The 20,360-nt window shown below is 47.5% G+C and overlaps 1 protein-coding gene across 2 annotated transcripts in view; it reads left to right on the top strand.

Annotated features, from left to right (window-relative positions):
* Positions 1-19,786, top strand: part of TP53BP2 (tumor protein p53 binding protein 2) — a 61,860-nt gene extending 42,074 nt beyond the window's left edge. For both annotated transcript variants that reach the window (XM_060192442.1, XM_060192443.1), the window contains exons 10-18: positions 1,199-1,309; positions 1,613-1,758; positions 2,435-2,897; positions 4,061-4,857; positions 6,166-6,303; positions 7,808-7,941; positions 11,744-11,910; positions 15,969-16,168; positions 19,040-19,786. In XM_060192442.1, the coding sequence (XP_060048425.1) occupies positions 1,199-1,309; positions 1,613-1,758; positions 2,435-2,897; positions 4,061-4,857; positions 6,166-6,303; positions 7,808-7,941; positions 11,744-11,910; positions 15,969-16,168; positions 19,040-19,081 (2,198 nt within the window). In that variant the 3' untranslated portion in view covers positions 19,082-19,786. The remainder of the gene's footprint in view (positions 1-1,198; positions 1,310-1,612; positions 1,759-2,434; positions 2,898-4,060; positions 4,858-6,165; positions 6,304-7,807; positions 7,942-11,743; positions 11,911-15,968; positions 16,169-19,039) is intronic.
* Positions 19,787-20,360: the final 574 nt, after the last annotated feature.

Here is a 20,360-nt window from a genome sequence, read left to right on the forward strand (position 1 = left end):
CCAGGAAATAAAATGTCAGGTTGATCTGATGTTAGTAGGTTGAGATCTCTCTCTGCTTGTGGTGTCATCTTCACAGAATGTGAGGTGTTGAATTCCTTCTGTTGATGACTGGCATTGCTTTTCATGTATGTTTCTGTGTGAGAATTGATCTGCAGGTGGTTTTTAGAATAAAGGTGGCTGTCCTGAGGCATGAAAGCAGAAGGAACAGAGAGAAGCCTCTTATGTTGGTGGTGTTGCCCAGACCTCAGATGTGTAAGGGAGTTTTAGGTCAGAGCCTTAGGAGGAGAATGTAGGGGAATTGGAATAAATTGGAATAACTTGTCTTTTCAGACCCCTGGGAAAAGATAATAGGGTAATCTCTTTTCCCTAACCACCACCCTGTGCAAAATAATAATAATAATAATAGCAACAACTAACTTTAAGATAGTTCATTATTTTACCATAATTACTACTGTGAAATGATAGTGCCACATAGTCTGAGCGTAATTGTATAAAGACTTACTTTTGTTTCTATGAGAAAAAATATAAGGCTGTCATTTTAAAATTTAAATATCAGTGTAGAGAAAAGCCTCAATGCAGGATTTGTGAACAACTCTGGTCAAACTCTTGTGGAAAGTTTGTCTTTTTGTCTTTTAGTTCTTACTGTATGCCCCTGCCGCCCTTTGGCTGCTGACTTGAATTGTTCTGTGGGTGTGATGGTGATGTCCTCTTGCTCAGTGATATGCTGTCTCTGGTCCAAGCTGACTTTCTTTGCCAAAGTTCATTTTAAGTTGCTCGAGCAAAGGAGAAACTTACTGAAATAGAAATGCAAAATGTTCTGGCCAGGGAGGTGACACAGTGAAGAAAGTCAAACACGGGGTTCCAGGTTTTATCCCCAGCTTTGCATGTACCACAGTGATATTCTAGTTCTCTCTCTCCCTCCCTTCCTCTTTCATATGAATAGGTAAATAAATCTTAAAAGGACAGAAAGAAAGATAAGATAAGATGTATTGGGTTGTCAGGAAAGTCATGACATATTCTTTCTGTGTTTTGCTTTGCAAAAGTGCGTCATGACTTTTCCTACACCAATTGTTTCTGAATGTCAATTTATTGGGGGTGCTGTGTACCTGGAATTTAAAGCCATTTTCAGAGTTGAATGTCCTCTACAGCAAAGTGGGTGCCATTGAAACCCTCCCATAGCTGCGTTTCTGCCTTCTAGGTTCTAAGATCCATCCACTCGGTCCCGATTGGAGCTCTTCAAATGCAGATCTCTTTCCAAACCATGCCTCTGCTTCAGTGCCTAAAAGCCCTGGGTTGGCCCCAGATCAAGGTCAGCTTTATTTGCTCCTCATTTTATTATTTTTCTTACCTAAAAGGTGGCTGTGTTTTTTAATAGTTTGCTTTGCAAACTGTTAAACTTAGGGACAACAGTTATTTCCAGAACACCTTCATGTAGCTGGGAGATTAAGTTACTAACATTGTGTAGTGTCTGATTTATTCTTTTGTCAACTCATTTAAATGCAGGAAAACATTCTGGGGTGCAGAGTCCAGAGAGAGTGAGGAGAGAGGCACTTGTGCATGAATGAGAAGCCTGTTTGACTGTGAATGTGTCTGTCTTCTGTCTGCTTCTTAGATGATGGGGAGATTCTGCTGAGGGAGAAGGAGAAGAAAGTGCGTCCTTTTTCCATGTTTGACGCAGTGGACCAGTCTCCTGCCCCCTCTACCTTTGGAACACTGAGGAAAAACCAGAGCAGTGAAGATATCTTGAGGGACGCTCAGGTACTTTGGAAGAGTCCATGCAAAAAGTTTAATGGTCGCTCTATATTCCCTTATAAACAAAGTATTATCTGAGGGATAGTGGGAAAGGAACAGAGGATTTCTGGGAGCACAGAGAGTAGAACCACATTGTTACTGTAATGTGCAGATGTGGTCTTAGCCCGCGTTGGAGGAAGACTGACACACTTGTCCTGGCCATAGTTGTACATCTCTAAGTGTGTGTGTGTGTCTTGAAGAACGTCGCCTTTGTGATGCTCAGTTGTCTTGTTTCTTCAAAATGTATAACAGAAATTATGAACACCAATCTTTGCAAGCCAGATTATGACTGCGAACTCTGAATTAGGTTTTTTTAAACCACACCGGCCTATACTGTGTGAGGTTCCAAGGAAGAACATGGCTTCTTTTAGTCATTGGCGGCATCTGTGAATATGTAACACGGCAGTTGAGTGGTTTCAGATGAGTACTTAATGGTTACCTAAACTGGAAGTAGCAGTAAGCAAGAAACCCCCTCAGTCAGTGTGATTGAAGTGGAAGACATAAAGCTGGGTCGGCGTAAAAATAAAGGGCTGGTGTTACGTGTGTGCATGCACACGTCTGTGTGACTGGGTTAGCTAGAACGTCCCACACTCCTACTTAGACGGCATTGAATTGACCGTGTGTGCATATCTGTGTGTTACAGGCTTCCAGTAAAAACGTGGCTAAAGTCCCACCTCCTGTGCCGTCAAAACCCAAACAGATCAATCTGCCTTATTATGGACAAACTAACCAGGCGTCACCGGACGTTAAGCCAGACGGGAATCCTCCGCAGCTGTCTGCAGCTGTGGCGTCCACGGGCAGTAAGCCCAAAGCTGTGGGGCAGCCGCAGAGGGGCTCGCTGGCCCCCAGTGTGCCTCCCACTGGCCAAGACCAGGCCCTTTCTCCAGGTCCGAAGCAAGAAAGCCCGCCTGCTGCCGCCGTTCGCCCATTCACTCCACAGCCTTCCAAAGACACCTTACTTCCAGCCTTTAGAAAGCCTCCGACTGTGGCAGCCAGCTCCATATATTCCATGTACACACAGCAGCAGGCTCCCGGGAAGAGCCTCCAGCAGGCAGTCCAGACCGCCCTGACCAAGAGCCACCCCAGAGGCCCTCACTTCTCCAGCGGTAAGCTACCCTCCGTGCTGTCACCGAGCAGGGGACGTGCGCTCGCCTCAGGCCAGAGCTGCCCCCTCACACTGCACGGTGCGATCATTCGTCCTTGCTGGCTGATGGTCTTGTTCTTACAAATCTCGTTTGCTTGTGGCCTCTGTTCACTCCCGGGAGTTTAAGAGTCTCTGCTGAACGCCAGCTACTAAAGATCACAAGTGAGCAAAATGAGACAGATGAATGAGGTCAATGAGTAGTGACTTAGCTTTCTGTGTCACCCTTACTCAGGCGCATGTGTCTCTCACTCATTGCTGAGCACCACCAGGCCCGCAGGCTCCGCGTGGGGATTGCACTGTAGAGCCCTTGCATTCACTCTGTTAGGTTTTTTTTTTTTTTTTTTTTTGGTGCGTGGAGAAGTGGACTGGTACTAATGAGGACACAACCCTTAGATGATTTATAAAGAGATGATTTTGTGTTAAAAACACAAATCTGGTAATTTGTTGTTTTTTTCCCCTAAGAATCGTTAAACTTATCAGGCTAGAATGAAATTCACCACGTTTTCATTGAAAGAAAATGACATTTAAGTTGTGAAAGTAGTTTGTGATGTGCCCATACATGTCCTAACTAGACAGTAAAGAATTAATATATATTCTCCATCTTACTCTTGGATCCTTGGTGAAAACTGTGAACATGATAATTTGGGAGTTAGGTAATAGAGTGGGAATGTTCAGTGGGAGATAGTTTCAGTAAATATAATCGATTGTCAAAATTTTACAAGCCACATATGATTTCACATGTCGGTTTACTTTGGAAAGAGATAGGGGTACTTACTACATACGTGATTTCAGTCGGGACACATGACAGGATAAGCACTTGTCATTGATCTTTGTTACATTGTAATCTGGCCGTTCCGGCCTGTGGTCTCCTGCAACTTCGTCAGCAAGCCCCTTCCCCTTGGTGAAGGTGACAGTGACGTGTGTTCTCTGCAGTGGAGGCCCCGTGTCCTCGGTAGCTTCCTCACTCAAAGGTGGAAACCTGCCTTTGTCATTTGCTACTTTGAAAATCAGTTGTAGTGAAGGGCGTGAGGGAGTAACGGCAACGAAAGGAAATTTGATTGCTGTGGACCGTTGGACCAACTCAAGGTCTTCTTCCTTCCTTTCTTTTTCCCCGTTTCCCACTAGTCTATGGAAAGCCCGTGATCACTGCTGCCCAAAGTCAACAGCCCCCGGAGAACATTTATTCCAGTGACCAGAGCAAGCCTGGCAGTCCAGAGCCTGACACAGAGCCCATGTCTTCGGTTCAGGAGAGCCACGAACATGAAAGAATTCCTCGGCCCCTCAGCCCCACCAAACTGCTGCCTTTCCTCTCGAATCCTTATCGAAACCAGAGCGACGCTGACTTAGAAGCCCTCCGGAAGAAACTGTCTAACGCACCGAGACCACTGAAAAAGCGGAGCTCCATCACAGAGCCCGAGGGTCCCAGTGGGCCAAATATTCAGAAGCTTCTGTATCAGAGGACCACCATAGCTGCCATGGAGACCATCTCGGTTCCGGCACACCCCTCCAAGTCGACTTCAGTGAGTGCCGGCTCAGAAAGCCCTGTAGAAATTCAAAATCCCTATTTGCACGTGGAACCAGAAAAGGAGGCGGGCTCTCTGCTTCTCGAACCAGTGTCCTCCGAGGAAGCAGGGGCTGCGGATACCGAGAACAGTGCCGTGCCAGCTCCTGCTCCTGCTCCTGCTCCTGCTCCTGCTCCGGGCCTCGAGTATGTACCTGGAGGGCTTCCTGATGGCAGCCCAGCTTTCCCCAGTCATGTGGAAGAGCCAAGCACGGAGGCCCCTCATCTGCTTGAAGTGTACCTGGAGGAGTACCCCCCATACCCGCCCCCACCGTACCCATCCGGGGAGCCCGAGGGGCAGGGAGAAGACTCCGTCAACATGCGTCCGCCTGAGGTTACCGGGCAGGCTTCTCTGCCTCCTGTAAGTAATGCGGAATCCCCCGGTCATTTCAGAAAACTTTTGTAGTCTGGAAACTCGCTGAAATAGCAGCACCACGAAAGGTGACTTGTGTTGAAATGACCTAATATAGCAAACGCACAGACAGTCTGCCTGTTAGCTTACATCCCCTGGCATAGAGCAGGTCTCTCTTTTTTTTAATTTAGAAAAAAATATTTTTTTATATCTTTATTTATTTATTGGATAGAGATAGTCAGAAATGGAGAGGGGAGAGAGAGAGAGAGAGACACCTGCAGTCCTGCCTCACCACTCGTGAAGCTTTCCTCCTGCAGGTGGGGACCAGGGGCTTGAACCTGGGTCCTTGCTCACTGTAATGTGCGCCACTGCCTGGCCCTGAGCAGATCTCTTAAATGCTATCAAAATGTCTTATGTCTTACTCAGTATTAAGAACATTCTTCTTTTCTCTTTCTTTTTTACAGAAAATGTTTTTTTTGAATTATTATTATCTTATTGGACAGAGACAGCTAGAATGGAGAGGGAAGGGGGAGATGGAAAGGCAGAGAGACACCTGCAGCACTGCTTCATCACTCACAAAGCTTTCCCCCCGCAGGTGGGGACCAGGGGCTCAAGCCCAGGGCCTTGCACACTATAACGAGTGTGTTCAACCAGGTGCCCCACCGCCCGGCCCCCCAGAAAATGTTTTTTTATATGGAGGACACAGTTTTGTTCTTAGACCCACAAGCCCCACACTTGCTGTTTCTGGTTGATCCCACATACTTGAGGAGCAGTGTTTGACTGGAACTAGAAAGACTTAATTTAATTGTGGAGGGTTTTCTGTGCTCTGTTAGGTAGGTCATTTGAAGGGTCATCTTGATAGAGAGCCAGACTTTTTTTTGTTTGTTTGTTTGTTTTTGGTCTTTGTTATTTTGACCAGAGCACTGCTCAGCTGTGGCTGTTGGTGGGACCAGGGGTAGAACCCAGAACCTCCTACACACAAGTCTCGTACTACTGATGCACTGCTTCCCCACCCCAGCTAGCCTGCTTGGGGTTCTACCATATGCACTTAGCTTAGCTCAGGCTGTAGACTCTGCCCAGATGTCGTCTCACTGAGTTTGATGAAGTCAAGTTCTGTTCGCTTTGTTACACAGGTGTAGTCACTTATGAAGATTCATGAAGTTGTATGTTGTGATTTAGGTTCTCTTGAAAATCTGTCGTATATGTTGTTATAACGTAGTAGTATTTATTTTTGAAGTTCCTTTAAAACTCTAGTTTTGTCGCCGCTCTCTCTTGCTTCTACCGGGATCCTTAATTTTCCTCGCATTTTCTTGGCAGGGCAAAAGGACAAACTTGCGGAAAACTGGGTCAGAGCGGATTGCTCATGGAATGAGGGTGAAGTTCAACCCCCTCGCTTTGCTTCTAGATTCCTCCTTGGAGGGAGAATTTGACCTTGTGCAGAGAATTATTTACGAGGTACGGCTTACTGGGTCTGTTTCGTCAACAAACCTGTATTTTGTTTTGTGACTGTAATCAGAAAGCTACTCTAGAGACGTGGGATTTGGGGGGCAGAATAGATCGCGAGGGCAGTGCGCTGCTTTGTCACGTGATGGCCCAGCTTCGAGCCCAGCCCCCACTGCATTGAAGGATGCTGCGGTGCTGCGGTGCTTTTTGCTCTCTGTCTCTCAGGAAAAAAAAAAAAGTTGGGTTTTTAAATGTTTTTTCTTTTGGTGGGTGAGGTTATGGGGGGGACCCTTCAGCAGCTCCCAAACAGACTGTGTCGGTTTTGTTGCTCTTGTGGAGTCTGGGTCTTGTGTATTCCTGGGCAGCCTTTTTCAGAGCAAGCTCCACTGCCGTGACAACCCCCGTGTGGCAGCGGGGTTCAAACCTGGGCTGCAGGCATGGCAAGGCATGAGCTCTGCCCGGCGGGCTTTCTCCACAGCTCGCCTGGAGCGTTTCTGCGAAGCTGGGGGGGGTTCCCCTTCCAAATAGGGTCCCACACAGTACTGCTGTCTTTAGGAAGCTCATTCCTTACCTTTAAAAATAGGCTCATGTGGGGGAGTCGGGCAGTACCACAATGGGTTAAACGCACGTGGCGCGAAGCGCAAGGACCGGCGGAAGGATCCCGGTTCGAGCCCCCGGCTCCTCACCTGCAGGGGGGTCACTTCACAGGTGGTGAAGCAGGTCTGCAGGTGTCTGTCTTTCTCTCCGCCTCTCTGTCTTCCCCTCCTCTCTCCATTTCTCTCTGTCCTATCCAACAACGACAACAAGAGCAACAATAATAACTACAACAATAAAAAAACAAGGGCAACAAAAGGGAATAAATAAATATATATTAAAAATGTATATATAAAAAATAGGCTCATGTGGACTTGTGCTATAAACTGTTATGATGTGGCCATACTTTTCAGAAACCTACCGTTGTAGCTGGTTTTAGTTCACCTCCTTCCCTTCTCATGGCAACTGTAGCTTCTACCTAGACACTGGTTTATGGTGGGCAGTTAGGGTTAAATAAAAGTGACTGTAAGAGCACGGTACTTTTTCTGCTACTTTCTCAAGTAAAAAAAAAAATTTTCTTTGATTATCATTGGGGCTTCATCACTCCAGGCTGACAGTTTCAGACAGAAAGAGACAGACAGAGCTACAGGGAGATGCCACAGTCCTAAGGCTCCCTTCTGTGTGGTGGGGGCTGGACTTGAATCTGTGTCATGCCCGTGGCAGACACTCTCCAGTGAGCTCTCTGGCCAGCTCTCTCCTCTTCAGTTTTTAAGAAACCTATTTCTAGTGAGTGCTTACTTACTGTAGCTACAACCGACTTATTTCTAGAATGATTCTGGGCTTCTGTAGGCTTTAATTATATTTAAAACACCGCAAGATCATTTCGCTTCTTTTGGCACTTTTTCCAGTCAGTCAGTCAGTAGTGATAATCCAGGTGGGGCAGACATTTGAGTGATGGCCACCCTTCTCACTGATTTCCTAGGTCGACGATCCCAGCTTGCCTAACGACGAAGGCATCACGGCGCTCCACAACGCTGTCTGTGCAGGCCACACAGAAATCGTTAAATTTTTGGTACAGTTTGGTGTGAATGTGAATGCTGCTGACAGTGACGGATGGTAAGCTCTCCTTTTAAATGCCACTTGGGCTTCCTTTGCGCCTGCTGTGTGAGCAGCCCCCTGAGGGTGAAGAATCGTGGTGCTGGGCGCCTTGGTAGCTTGTCCCCAGGAAGGAGGCGCGAGCATGTCCTCCGGCAATGCTCCCCTCACTCCCAGCCTGCAAGCAGATGCTGGCCTCCCACTTTAGTAGTCAATGAAGAACACGAAGAAGAAAAGTCACCAGGTGATGCACGGGACGTCAGAGAGCTGAGACACGCTGACTGAGCGAGGTCCCTGCAGACCCCCTGAAACTTCTCCAGGGCTCGAGTGAACTAATGTCTGTTGGTCTCTTGAAGAGAGAATCATATAACTTGTAACTTTTCCCAGATGTATTTGGTCACGGAATCCTTTTTCCATGAAACATTTTGTGATACTGTTGTGCTTAAAAAAAACTTTTTTGGGAGCTGGGCGGTAGCGCAGTGGGTTAAGCGCATGTGGCGCAAAGCGCGGAAGGATCCCGGTTCAAGCCCCCGGCTCCCCACCTGCAGGGGAGTCGCTTCACAGGCGGTGAAGCAGGTCTGCAGGTGTCTGTCTTTCTCTCCCCCTCTCTGTCTTCCCCTCCTCTCTCCATTTCTCTCTGTCCTATCTAACAACGAAGGCATCAATAACAACAAAGTAACTATAACAATGAAACAAGGGCAACAAAAGGGAATGAATAAATAAATATTAAAAATTATTTAAAAACTTTTAAAAACAAATATTAAATGCTATTCCTATTAAATAATAGTAAAGTAGGTTCTAAGAAACTTCTGCCCCCCCCCATTACTGTAGTATCATGGATAGTAAATTTCATGCACTTTTTTTTTTTTTTTTTTGTGAGAAAGAAAGGAGTACAGAGAAAGAACCAGTCATCCTCCTGGTACCCGTGCTGCCGGAGATTGAACTCAGGACCTCATGCTTAAGAGTCCGATGCTTTATCCACTGTGCCACCTCCTGGACCATATATATATAGTTATTTTTAAATTATATGTCCTTTCTGGGGAAAATACAAAAGTTGCCTTTTTTCAGTATAGGATTTTTAAAAGTTGTAACACTTTTTACCCACCATCCTAATTCTGTTGCTTATTTTTATCTTACCTCTGCTAGCAAATCTGCGCACTCATGCGTACAAGTGCCTGCATGTATATGCATACAGGTAAAGTAGCCTCAGGTGCCAACCACATGATTGCTTTTTTTCCTTTCACTTTTTTATTTGTGTCTAGTAGTGGGTCACAAGGTTGTAAGATCACACACCACACCCACCACCAGGGTTCTGTGCCCCACACCTCCCAGCTCCCAAAGAGAATCACCATAGTTCTCACAAAGTCTTAGAGACAGTTCTCTTGATTTTGTTTTTTTAAGTTAATGTGTATCAGACCTCCAGGTTCCACGTATGAGTGAAACCATCTGGTAGTTGTTTTTCATCTCTTATTTCACTAAGCATCATTGCCTCCAGTTTCATCTATTTTATCCCAAAGGACACAAAATCATTTTTTTAAAGTTTTTAAAAATTATTTTAAAATTTTTTTATTAGATAGAGACAGCCAGAAATCAAGAGGGAAGGGGGTGATAGAGAGGGAGAGAGACAGAGAGACACCTGCAGCCCTGCTTCACCACTCATAAAGCTTTCCCCCTGCAGGTGGGGACCGGGGGCTTGAACCCAGGTCCTTGCACATTGTAATACATGCGCTTCACTAGGTGCACCACCACCCGGCCCCTTAACGTTTTTTTTTTGTTGTTGTTGTTATTGTAGTTGTTGTTATTGATGTCGTTGTTGCTGATAGGACAGAGAGAAATGGAGAGAGGAGGGGAAGACAGGAGGGGAGAGAAAGATAGACACCTGCAGACCTGCTTCACCACTTGTGAAGTGACTCCCCTGCAGGTGGGGAGCCGGGGGCTCGAACTGGGATCCTTACGCTGATCCTTGCACTTTGCGCCTTGTGCGCTTAACTTGCTGTGCTACCACCTGACCCCTGATTTTATTTTTATTTATTTTATTTATTATTTTTTTTATTTAAGAAAGGATTAATTAACAAAACCATAGGGTAGGAGGGGTACAGCTCCACACAATTCCCACCACCCAATCTCCATATCCCACCCCCTCCCCTGATAGCTTTCCCATTCTCTATCCCTCTGGGAGCATGGACCCAGGGTCATTGTGGGTTGCAGAAGGTAGAAGGTCTGGCTTCTGTAATTGCTTCCCCGCTGAACATGGGTGTTGACTGGTCGGTCCATACTCCCAGTCTGCCTCTCTCTTTCCCTAGTAGGGTGTGTCTCTGGGGAAGCTGAGCTCCAGGACACATTGGTGGGGTTGATGTTATTTTTTTATACTAGAGCACTGCTCAGCTCTGGCTTATGGTGGAGTGGGGGATTGAACCTGGGACTCCAGAGTCTCAGGCTCAAGAGTCTCTTTTCATAACCATTATCATCTTTTTTCATAACCAAATCATCTTTTTTGACTGCAAAGTAGTGTTCCATGGAGTCTGTGTCCCGTGAGTTCTTTAGCCAGTCCATAGACATTTAGGCTGCTTCTTCTCATTGGCTGTTGTGAGAATGCTGCTGTGAACAGGGGTGCGTGTGTCCCTGGAGTTAGTGTTTGGGTTCCACTGGATAAATGCCCAACAGGCCAGCCACAGGAGTGCAACTGTTCTTGCTAGACAATAGCTTGCTTTCTAGTTTTGTTTGTTACAAATGATGCTTGAGGAAGCCTTTTAGTTGTAATTTTTAGAAATTAAAATGAGAAACGTAGAAAGTGATGAAAACAGGACATCAGTACCCCACCATCTACAGGGAAACACTATTAATTGTTTTTTAAATGCTGCTTTGAGTTCAGTACCCTTAAAAAAAATACTACATATGAGAGAGAGTTTTACATGAGGCAGAGAGAAGGAGAGAAATAAGCCAGAGTACTGCTGTAGGACACGCCATATTGAGTTTTAACCTTGAAACTCAGGTATGAAAGTCTAGCATTCTACCCACAGACCCATTTCCTGACCATCACCATTAATATCTTAATAGTTAACTTCAAGCTTGTAGGTTTGTATGTGTTCCTTCTCCCTCTCCCTCTCCCTCTCCCTCTCCCTCTCCCTCTCCCTCTCCCTCTCCCTCTCCCCCTCCCCCTCCCCTCCCTCTTCCTCTCCCCCTCCCCTCCCTCTTCCTCTCCCCCTCCCCTCCCTCTCCATCTTCCCCTCCCTCTCCCTCTCCTTCTCCCTCTCCCCCTCCCCTCCCTCTTCCTCTCCCCCTCCCCTCCCTCTTCCTCTCCCCCTCCCCTCCCTCTCCATCTTCCCCTCCCCTCCCTCTCCCCTCCCTCTCCCTCTCCCTCTCTCCTCCCTCTCCCTCTCCCTTGTCCCCCTCCCCCTTCCCTCTCCCTCCCCTCCCCTCCCCCTCCCCTCTCCCTCTCCTTCTCCCCTCCCTCTCCCTCTCCCTCTCCCTCTCCCTCTCCCTCTCCCCTCCCTCTCCCTCTCTCTCCCTCTCTCTCTCTCAGTACTTCTGGGGACTTATTCTCTTTTTATTCAGTGCCAGAGACTGAGCGCAGGGTCTCACACTCGTGCTCCACTGTTGAGTGACCTCCCCGTCTCACTTATCTATTTTTCCATGAGAGAGAGAAAAAGGTGGGGAAGTGGAGGGAGAACAGCAGAGTAAGACACTTGGCATTTTCCTTAGATTATTCCAGAGTTGTTGAAGTTTCCAGAAGGAAGGATTTGGTAGGTGAAAGACTCGAGAGCGCTTTGCACAGCTGCCTGGCACAGCACTCGTCGGCCGCTCACTGTGTCTCCCTCCGCAGGACCCCACTGCACTGTGCTGCCTCCTGCAACAACGTTCAAGTGTGCAAGTTTTTGGTGGAGTCCGGAGCCGCCGTGTTTGCCATGACGTACAGCGACATGCAGACCGCCGCGGATAAGTGTGAGGAGATGGAGGAGGGCTACACCCAGTGCTCTCAGTTTCTTTATGGTATGTGACCTGGAGTGTTTTTTTGTAATTTTTTTTTTTACACTTCATTTATTTATTTATTTATTACTGGATAGAGACAGAAATTGAAAGGAGGGAGAGAGAGAGAGGGAAAGAGACAGAGATACCTGCAGTCCTGCTTCACCACTCATGAAGCTTTCCCCCTGCAGGTGGGAACCAGGGGCTTGAACCTGGGTCCTTGTGCACCATAGAGCGTTCGCTCAACCAGGTGCACCATCACCTGCCCCCCCTTATTTTTTCTTTTTCTTTTTTTATATTTATTTTATTTATTTATTCCCTTTTGTTGCCCTTGTTGTTTTATTGTTGTAGTTATTATTATTGTTGTCGTTGTTGGATAGGACAGAGAGAAATGGAGAGAGGAGGGGAAGACAGAGAGGGGGAGAGAAAGATAGACACCTGCAGACCTGCTTCACCGCCTGTGAAGCGACTCCCCTGCAGGTGGGGAGCCGGGGTTCGAACCGGGATCCTTATGCCGGTCCTTGCGCTTTGTGCCACCTGCGCTTAGCCCACTGTGCTACAGCCCGCCTCCCTTCTTTTTTCTTTTTGTGAGTGAGTGTGTGTGAGTAGAGCAGCATTCAACCCTGGCATCAAGTGGTCCCTGGGACGGACACTCAAGTCCTGTACTCTGACAAGTTCTTTGCCCACCTGGCGACACATAGGAACAAACATGTTAATCACCGTGATGGTTTCTCCTGTATTTCCAGGGGGTGATTTGGTAAGAATTCATTATTTGGAAAAACATTTTTGTGCTGTACATTGTTCTGAATATTGAAAATCAAATGGCCTCAACCATGTTAACAAGGCTTTTTGTGACTTAAGTGCAGGTGGCACAAAGCGCAAGGACTGGCTGAAGGATCCCAGTTCGAGCCCCCGGCTCCCCACCTGCAGGGGCGTCGCTTCACAGGTGGTGAAGCAGGTCTGCAGGTGTCTGTCTCTCTCCCTCTCTGTCTTCCCTTCCTCTCTCCAATAACAACAACAACAATAACTACAACAATAAAACAACAAGGGCAACAAAGGGGAATAAATAAGTAAATAAATATTTTTTAAAACATCTTAACAAAAAACAAGGCTTTTTGCCTGGAAACATCTCTTGCCGGAACATCTGAACCATAAGAGACGGCAGTGGAGCACTGACTCAGTGTTCTTCCTGGCCGTCTGAAGCTCTTCCCTGGAAGCTCTGGTGCTTTATGGAGGTAGGATAGCTGTGCAAATAAGCAAGCAAACCCCCATTTCCTTTTGATCGAGAGAAATGTTGTTCCCAGGGGCCAGACAGCACACCTGGTTGAGTGCACATATTATAATGCACAAGGACCCTTGTTCAAGCCCCTGTCTCCACCTGCAGGGGAAAAGCTTCACGAACAGTGAAGCAGGGCTGCAGGTGTCTCTCTGCCTCTCTGTCTCCCCCTTCCTCTCAATTTCTCCCCCTTCCTCTCAATTTCTGGTGGTCTCTCCAGTAAATAAATAGAGATAATAAAACATTTAAAAGAGAGAGAGAGAAATACTGTTATCTACAAAACCAAGCATGCCATAAAATAAAGTCAGAAGAAGTTGTGGAGCCAATTTTTGGCTTTTCTGTTTCCTTGATTTTGAGTTTATGATTCTGGCTGGTAGCAGGTAAGTGAGCTTTTTAGATGAACATGTCTTGGTTGAAATTTTTATTTGTATGATTAGTTGGCATGCCACCATCCTGCAGCTTTAGTTGGCATTTCCCAGAGTGTCAGTAACACTGGTCATGCTCGCAGACCCCTCAGACAATCTTTTTGGTAAATAACCACATTTATTCCTAACAATTTCTTAAAAATGGGGCTCAAGGGTTTTTTAAAATTTTTTTTTGTATTTATTCCCTTTTGTTGCCCTTGTTTTATTGTTGTAGTTATTGTTGTTGTTATTGATGTCGTTGTTGGATAGGACAGAGAGAAATGGAGAGAGGAGGGGAAGACAGAGAGGGAGAGAAAGACAGACACCTGCAGACCTGCTTCACCACCTGTGAAGCGACTCTCCTGCAGGTGGGGAGCTGGGGGCTCGAACCAGGATCCTTATGCCGGTCCTTGCGCTTTGCGCCACCTGCGCTTAACCCGCTGTGCTACTGCCCGACTCCGAAAGGTTTTTTTTTAATTACTAGAGTACACAAAATTTGTCTGCCACCCCCTTTCCCACTCCTGCCCTGACAGGTGAGCCTGGCCAGCTTAGACAGCTTGTGAAATTCTAGTTGCAGTCACTCTAGTTAATTCTTCTGCATCTAGCTGCCACACTTTGCATGTCTTTAAACATAAAGGTGAAAAGAAGAATGAACTGAACAGTGTGGGATTGGACTTGATTCCTTTCTCCTCTGCTCTCCTCCTGTGATCTTCCAGCTGACTTGTTTGTATTCTGTCCGAGTCCTGTGGGCTAGGGGTTCCGGTGCAGATGGGGAGGGGGCCGAGAGCAGCAGTAATCCTCAGCTCTGTCAGCTCTGCTCATAGCTCTGTATTTGAGGGTTTCCCCTTCCCAGCGGGTGGCATTTTTTAGAAATCTAGTGTTTCTTATTTTAGAGTTGACTCTGTGTAGCTGTTTACCTCATGTCTAAATAGTATTTAGCCATGTTCCTGCACTTAACATATAAAGAAATACCTTCTGACTTCTCTCTTTGATCGTTCATTATCAGAGACCCCTTGGCTAGACACCACACTCGGCTCTGTCTTTCTCTGGTCTACTGCTAAAGCTTTAAGTAAGAAGTGAAGATGTTACGTTTCTGGAGTTCCTTGGTCATTACACTTGGGAGCAGGCTGACATTTGACAGGGCTAGTATCCACTTTTTTTTTTTATTTAAGTAATCACCAAGGCTTCACCACTCTGAGGTGACTTTTTCAGATAGAGACAAATACAGAGGAAGAGAGAGAGAGAGGGAGAGGGACACAGTGCAGGAGAACACAATTCTGAAGTCCCCTTTAGCATCATGAGGGCCATGCACAAGTGTGGGTGGTGCACGTGGCAGGCTATTTCACTGGCCCTGTTACCCAGTTTTTTTAAAAAGTATTTTGTTTATTTGTTTTCCCTTTTTGTTGCCCTTGTTGTTTTTTTATTGTTGTTATTATTGATGTCGTTGTTGTTAGATAGGACAGAGAGGAATGGAGAGTGGAAGGGAAGACGGGGGAGAGAAAGATAGACACCTGCAAGCCTGCTTCACTGCTTGTGAAGCGACTCCCCTGCAGGTGGGGAGCCAGGCGCTCGAACCGGGATCCTTATGCCAGTCCTTGTGCTTTGCGCCATGTGTGCTTAACCCGCTGCGCCACCACCCGACTCCGTTACCCACTTTTTAAAAAATTTATTTTATTTATTTATTCCCTTTTGTTGCCCTTGTTGTTTTATTGTTGTAGTTATTATTGTTGTTGTCGTTGTTGGATAGGACAGAGAGAAATGGAGAGAGGAGGGGAAGACAGAGAGGAGGAGAGAAAGACAGACACCTGCAGACCTGCTTCACCGCCTGTGAAGCGACTTCCCTGCAGGTGGGGAGCCAGGGACTCGAACCGGGATCCTTATGCCGGTCCTTGCGCTTTGAGCCACCTGCGCTTAACCCGCTGCACCACCACCCGACTCCCTGTTACCCACTTTTTAAACATCCTTTTTGCTCCTGGTTTGCAAGGTTTTCTTCTGAATAAGACCGATTTTGAGAGGTGTTTGGTTAGTTTGTCGAGCTGTTCAGAGATAATTTACAACTGTTTCGTTAGTAGTTCTGATTTTCAGCATGTACCTATTTTTTCTTATGTTTTTGTCTTAAGCTTCTTTTAATTTTCTTACTAATTTATTGGACAGAGACAGAAATGGAAAGGGGAGGGGGAGATAGAGAAGGAGAGAGACACCTGCAGCCCCGCTTCACCACTCACAGAGCTTCCCCTCTGCAGGTGGGGACCGGGGGCTTGAACCCGGGTCTCTGTGCACAGCAGTATGTGCGTTCAGGCAGGTGCGCCGCCACCAGCCCCTTGGCTTTATAGAGATAGCGCCACCAAGGGCGGCGTGCCGTGTTCTCCATGCTGTGCTGTGTCTTGCCTCCGCGCCTGCAGGTGTCCAGGAGAAGATGGGCATCATGAACAAAGGGGTCATTTACGCCCTTTGGGACTACGAGCCCCAGAATGACGACGAGCTGCCCGTGAGGGAGGGAGACTGCATGGCCATCGTCCGCAGAGAAGACGAAGATGAGATCGAGTGGTGGTGGGCGCGCCTCGGCGACAAGGAGGGATACGTCCCACGCAATCTGCTGGGCGTAAGTCATTCCAGCGCGCGCCGTCTCCGTGCGGGGCAGGGCGGGCAGGGCGGGCCTCCCTGGGTGCTGCCGGGGGTTAGGGACACAGCGCAGCCTCCCTTGTTCACGAGTCAGAATTTAGACCTGACGCCACCTCGCCAGCAGCCACGATGAACCATCTGTCGGTAGCACATCACAGGTTTTCCAGCCCCTCGAGGTCCAGTCCGCATCTGCTGAGGAAAGTTAACCAGATGTCGCGAACTGCACTCGCAGTCTGTCTAGATCAAGGTCTGCGGCTCTGCGAGAGCTTCAACACAACACCGAAGACAGTTGCCCGCGTGTTCTCTGCTGTCTGAGTCTGGGTTTGGAACAGACCAGAGGGGGTTGGGGAGACGTCAGGGCATAGAAACCGGCAGCGCTTGTCGTCGGGCAGGATGTTGGGACTGTGCTCAGGGAGAGGCCGGGACGGCCAGAGGGAAGGAAGCGGGAAGGCCGTCCATCCCATAGCTTCGCGCTCCTCCCCGCTGCCGTATGCACAGGCGTGGGTGCTGCAAGTGCAAGCGATGGCAAAGACGGAGGCTGGTAGAGTCGGAGGCAGAAGTGATGGCACGATCCACGCCCGTGAGCGAGTGAGCAGGCTGGGAGGGCAGGGCAGCCTGAGTGAGGCACAAGCCCCAGGCTCGGGGCAGGAACGCCCCAGTGCCCACAGGTCAGGGGCACGGAGTGCTGGCGCCCACATCACTCCAGACCCCCTGCAGCATGTGGTAGGTGTGGCGCTGACCAGGGCCGTGTGGGAGGAAGGTGTGTGTGTGTCTGGGGAGGGGGTGTGTGTGGAGACAGCGGTGAGCCTGTCACTGGAGGTGGAGAGTTTCTGTGGGATTTTCCTTACCATGGGACAGAGGTGTCCTGAGCCTGCTTAGGGCTGCTACTCCAGCGTTGAGGCTGTGAGTGTTCTCTGCCTCAGTGTCACCTTCTACGGAGTCCACGTGAATGGGCCAGTGTTGGGAACTGGCCATCTGGGTGCCGAGCAGTGCCCCCTCTCCTGCCCCCTCTCGCTCTCCCTCCCCCTGCCCCTCCTGTCTTCCCTCCCCTCCTCTACTGATGTCTGTGTGGCCTGCAGCATCAAGGAGTCCACCCTCCTCTCTGTGGCCTTCCTGCCTCCCTGCTAGCAGTGTGGATGAAGCATGTGTTTGGGGGTCAGGTGCATATGCTCATAATAGGAATGGTAAAGAATAATGACGGGGCTGGGTGGTAGCGCAGCGGGTTAAGGGCACATGGCACAAAATGCAAGGACCGGTGTAAGGATCTTGGTTCGAGTCCCTAGCTCTCCACCTGCGGGGGGTGGGAGGGGAGGGTTGCTTCACAAGCGGTAAAGCAGGTCTGCTGGTGTCCATCTTTCTCTCTCCCTCTCTGTCTTCCCCATCTCTCTCTCTTTTTCTCTGTCCTGTCCAACAACGACAGCAATAATAATAACAACAACAATGATAAACAACAAGGGCAACAAAAGGGGAAAAAGCCTGTAGGAGCAGTGGATTCGTAGTGCAGGCACTGAGTCTCAGCAATAACCCTGGAGGAAAAAGAAAAAAAAAGATGACAGTGAAGACATTTAGGGTGAGGTCTGAGTGTCCAACTGGCCAGACAGAAGCAGAGCTGTGAAGAGTGTTCTCTTCCCCCAAAGCCACTGGCTCCAGAGGAGGTTCTTGTAGTCACTCTTTTGCTAAGAAACATGGACAGCATAGAAACCTCTCTGCTTATCTGGGGAACTCTCCCTTCTGGAACCAGTGGTTTGCTTTCCTTTAGTTTTCTAACAAAGAGCTTTTGTGACTTACTGTAAAACATTGGGAGAATTATTCTTCCTCAAATGTGGAAGCCACTGGCCAAAGATTTGAGTTCAGTCTCATGTGTGCGATTCCCAGGTTCTGAAACCAGCACCCCGTGCTGAAATTTTTTCATTTAATCTGACATTTCAGTATCGTCCGTCCTTTGGAAGTATTTTTCTGGGTAGGAAGGTCCTTACACACTTTTTTGTTCCTTTTGAAGACTGATTTTAAAAGGAGGTTGGATAAATGCTGACATTTTAGTCAGAAATTCAGATGAGAGTCTAGACAATTGTTTGGCTAAATATCGATTCTTATAATAAGAGTCCTTATATAGCCCTGATCTAGCAGATAGTTTCAGAGATCAAGCTACAAGTCTGACACGTCTTTTCAGTAAACTTTTCTTTCTGTTGTCTCAGGAAGGAAGAGGAGGAGGGGTTTCGCTTAGACTGCCAGTTGAATTACTAGTTTGACTTGCTCTTGGCTTCAGAACTAGAGATCTTAGGACCTTCAAACACCCTCCTCTCTGGTTCTTGTTAACACAAAACCACAAACCCCTTAAACAAACAAACAAACAAACAGCGCTTGTTATCTGTCCTTAAATCTTTGGGTTTTGTCCTTGACAGACTCCAGTCCCATGACACCTGGTTACATCCACTGCGAGCCCAGTTAAAAGAGATTCGAATCGCTTGTCTGTTTTCTGGGCGCCACAGCTGTGGAGGCTGAGGCAGGGGGGCGTCACAGGTCACCCCGAGCACTTTGCGTTCTCGTTTAACGTGACTTGCAGCAGGCTGTGCAGCTTGAGTGAGTGTAAAGGCCTAGTGGATTTTCCTGTCCTGGTACCGTGGAATCACCGCTGCTGACGGCCCCTCAGGCCCTTGGATGGTCCCTTGCCGAAGAGTTGCTGATGTCAATCTCTGTGTCCACATGGGCAGTTCTGGGGATTTCACCTGGCACAAAGAGTCCTCTTCCTATTTTAATTCCTTTCTTGTGACCCCCCCCCATACTTCCTCAAGTTTTATTAGACTGCTGTCTCTGTATAGTATGTGGATAAAGTTTTTAAATTCTCTTACAGCTATATCCGAGAATTAAACCAAGGCAGAGGAGCTTGGCCTGAAACTTGGCAGAATTTAATGAATGAAGAATTAACCCCCGTTATCATGAAGAAGAGAAAATTTCACAAGGCCTGTTTTAATGACAGTGTAACTTGGGAGCAGGAAGAATGTGCTCTGGCAGAAAATGAAGGACTGAAGAACCCACTGTTGATGGAGGATTTTCTGCTGACGAACGGAGTTTCTGAGAATACTGCCTGCACCACCTGGGGGAGGGCCAGTTCCACGGAGCACCCGGAAAGACACCAACAGTCCTGCCGCCCTCCAGCGACACAGAGAGGCACTCGCTCAGCCTCCACGAAGCCAGTTCACGTCCTGGTTAGCTGGCATTTGTCAGAGCCTGAGTCTGTCCTCTCACCACAAAGGACCAATGCCATCAGGGCGCCACCTGTGCCTGTCACCCAGCACCAGCAGGCCCTCACGGGACTCACAGGAGGGTGCGGGAGACTTGGACATAACCAGCGAAGAGCCGTTAGCCCAGTGTCAGTGAGCAACGCCTTTCATCCTGGGAATTTCACATGATTTGCAATAATTCAAGCAACGTGACTGGTCATAGATTAAGAATCTTGTTTTTAGACTGAATTTGAATCTATATTTATTATCTTTTGTATCTCAGAAATTAGATACCTGTTATAGACTCACCCACAATACTTGTCAAGATAATAGCTGAATTAAAACCAGTTGTAGTAAAAATAAAATTTTGATTGACAGCTTTCTACTGGCTTGTTTCTTTTTTTTAAAATTTATTTTCCATTGTGTTTTATTGTTGTTGTAGCTGTTGTTGTTATTGATATTGTCGTCGTTAGGACAGAGAGAAATGGAGAGTGGAGGGGAAGACAGAGAAAGGGAGAGAAAGAGAGACACCTGCAGACCTGCTTCACCAACTGTGAAGCGACTCCCCTGCAGGTGGGGAGCCGGAGGCTAGAACCAGGACCCTTATGCCAGTCCTTGTGCTACTGGCCGACTCCCCTGGCTTGAGTTTCTGATGTCATGGTCTTGTTTTAAAGTTTGCAAGTCAGCTAGGAGAGTATTTCTTTACTAGCCATGTGGTTGGTTAAATGTAGGAAGTATTGATACTTACTTACATGAGACTGTTTTGCAACTCATGAGTTAAATGGGAGTATTTTTTTAAATTTTTGTTAATAATGTATCTTTTGCTGATAGCCATGTTTTATTTATTTATTATTTTAGCCTCCAGTCACTGGGGCTTGGTGCCGGCACTGTGAATCCACCGCTTTTGACAGCTTTTTTTTTTCTTTGATAGGATAGAAAGAAATTGAAAGA

The sequence above is a fragment of the Erinaceus europaeus genome, chromosome 6 (assembly GCF_950295315.1).
Source record: "Erinaceus europaeus chromosome 6, mEriEur2.1, whole genome shotgun sequence".
Classification (NCBI taxonomy): Eukaryota; Metazoa; Chordata; class Mammalia; order Eulipotyphla; family Erinaceidae; genus Erinaceus; species Erinaceus europaeus.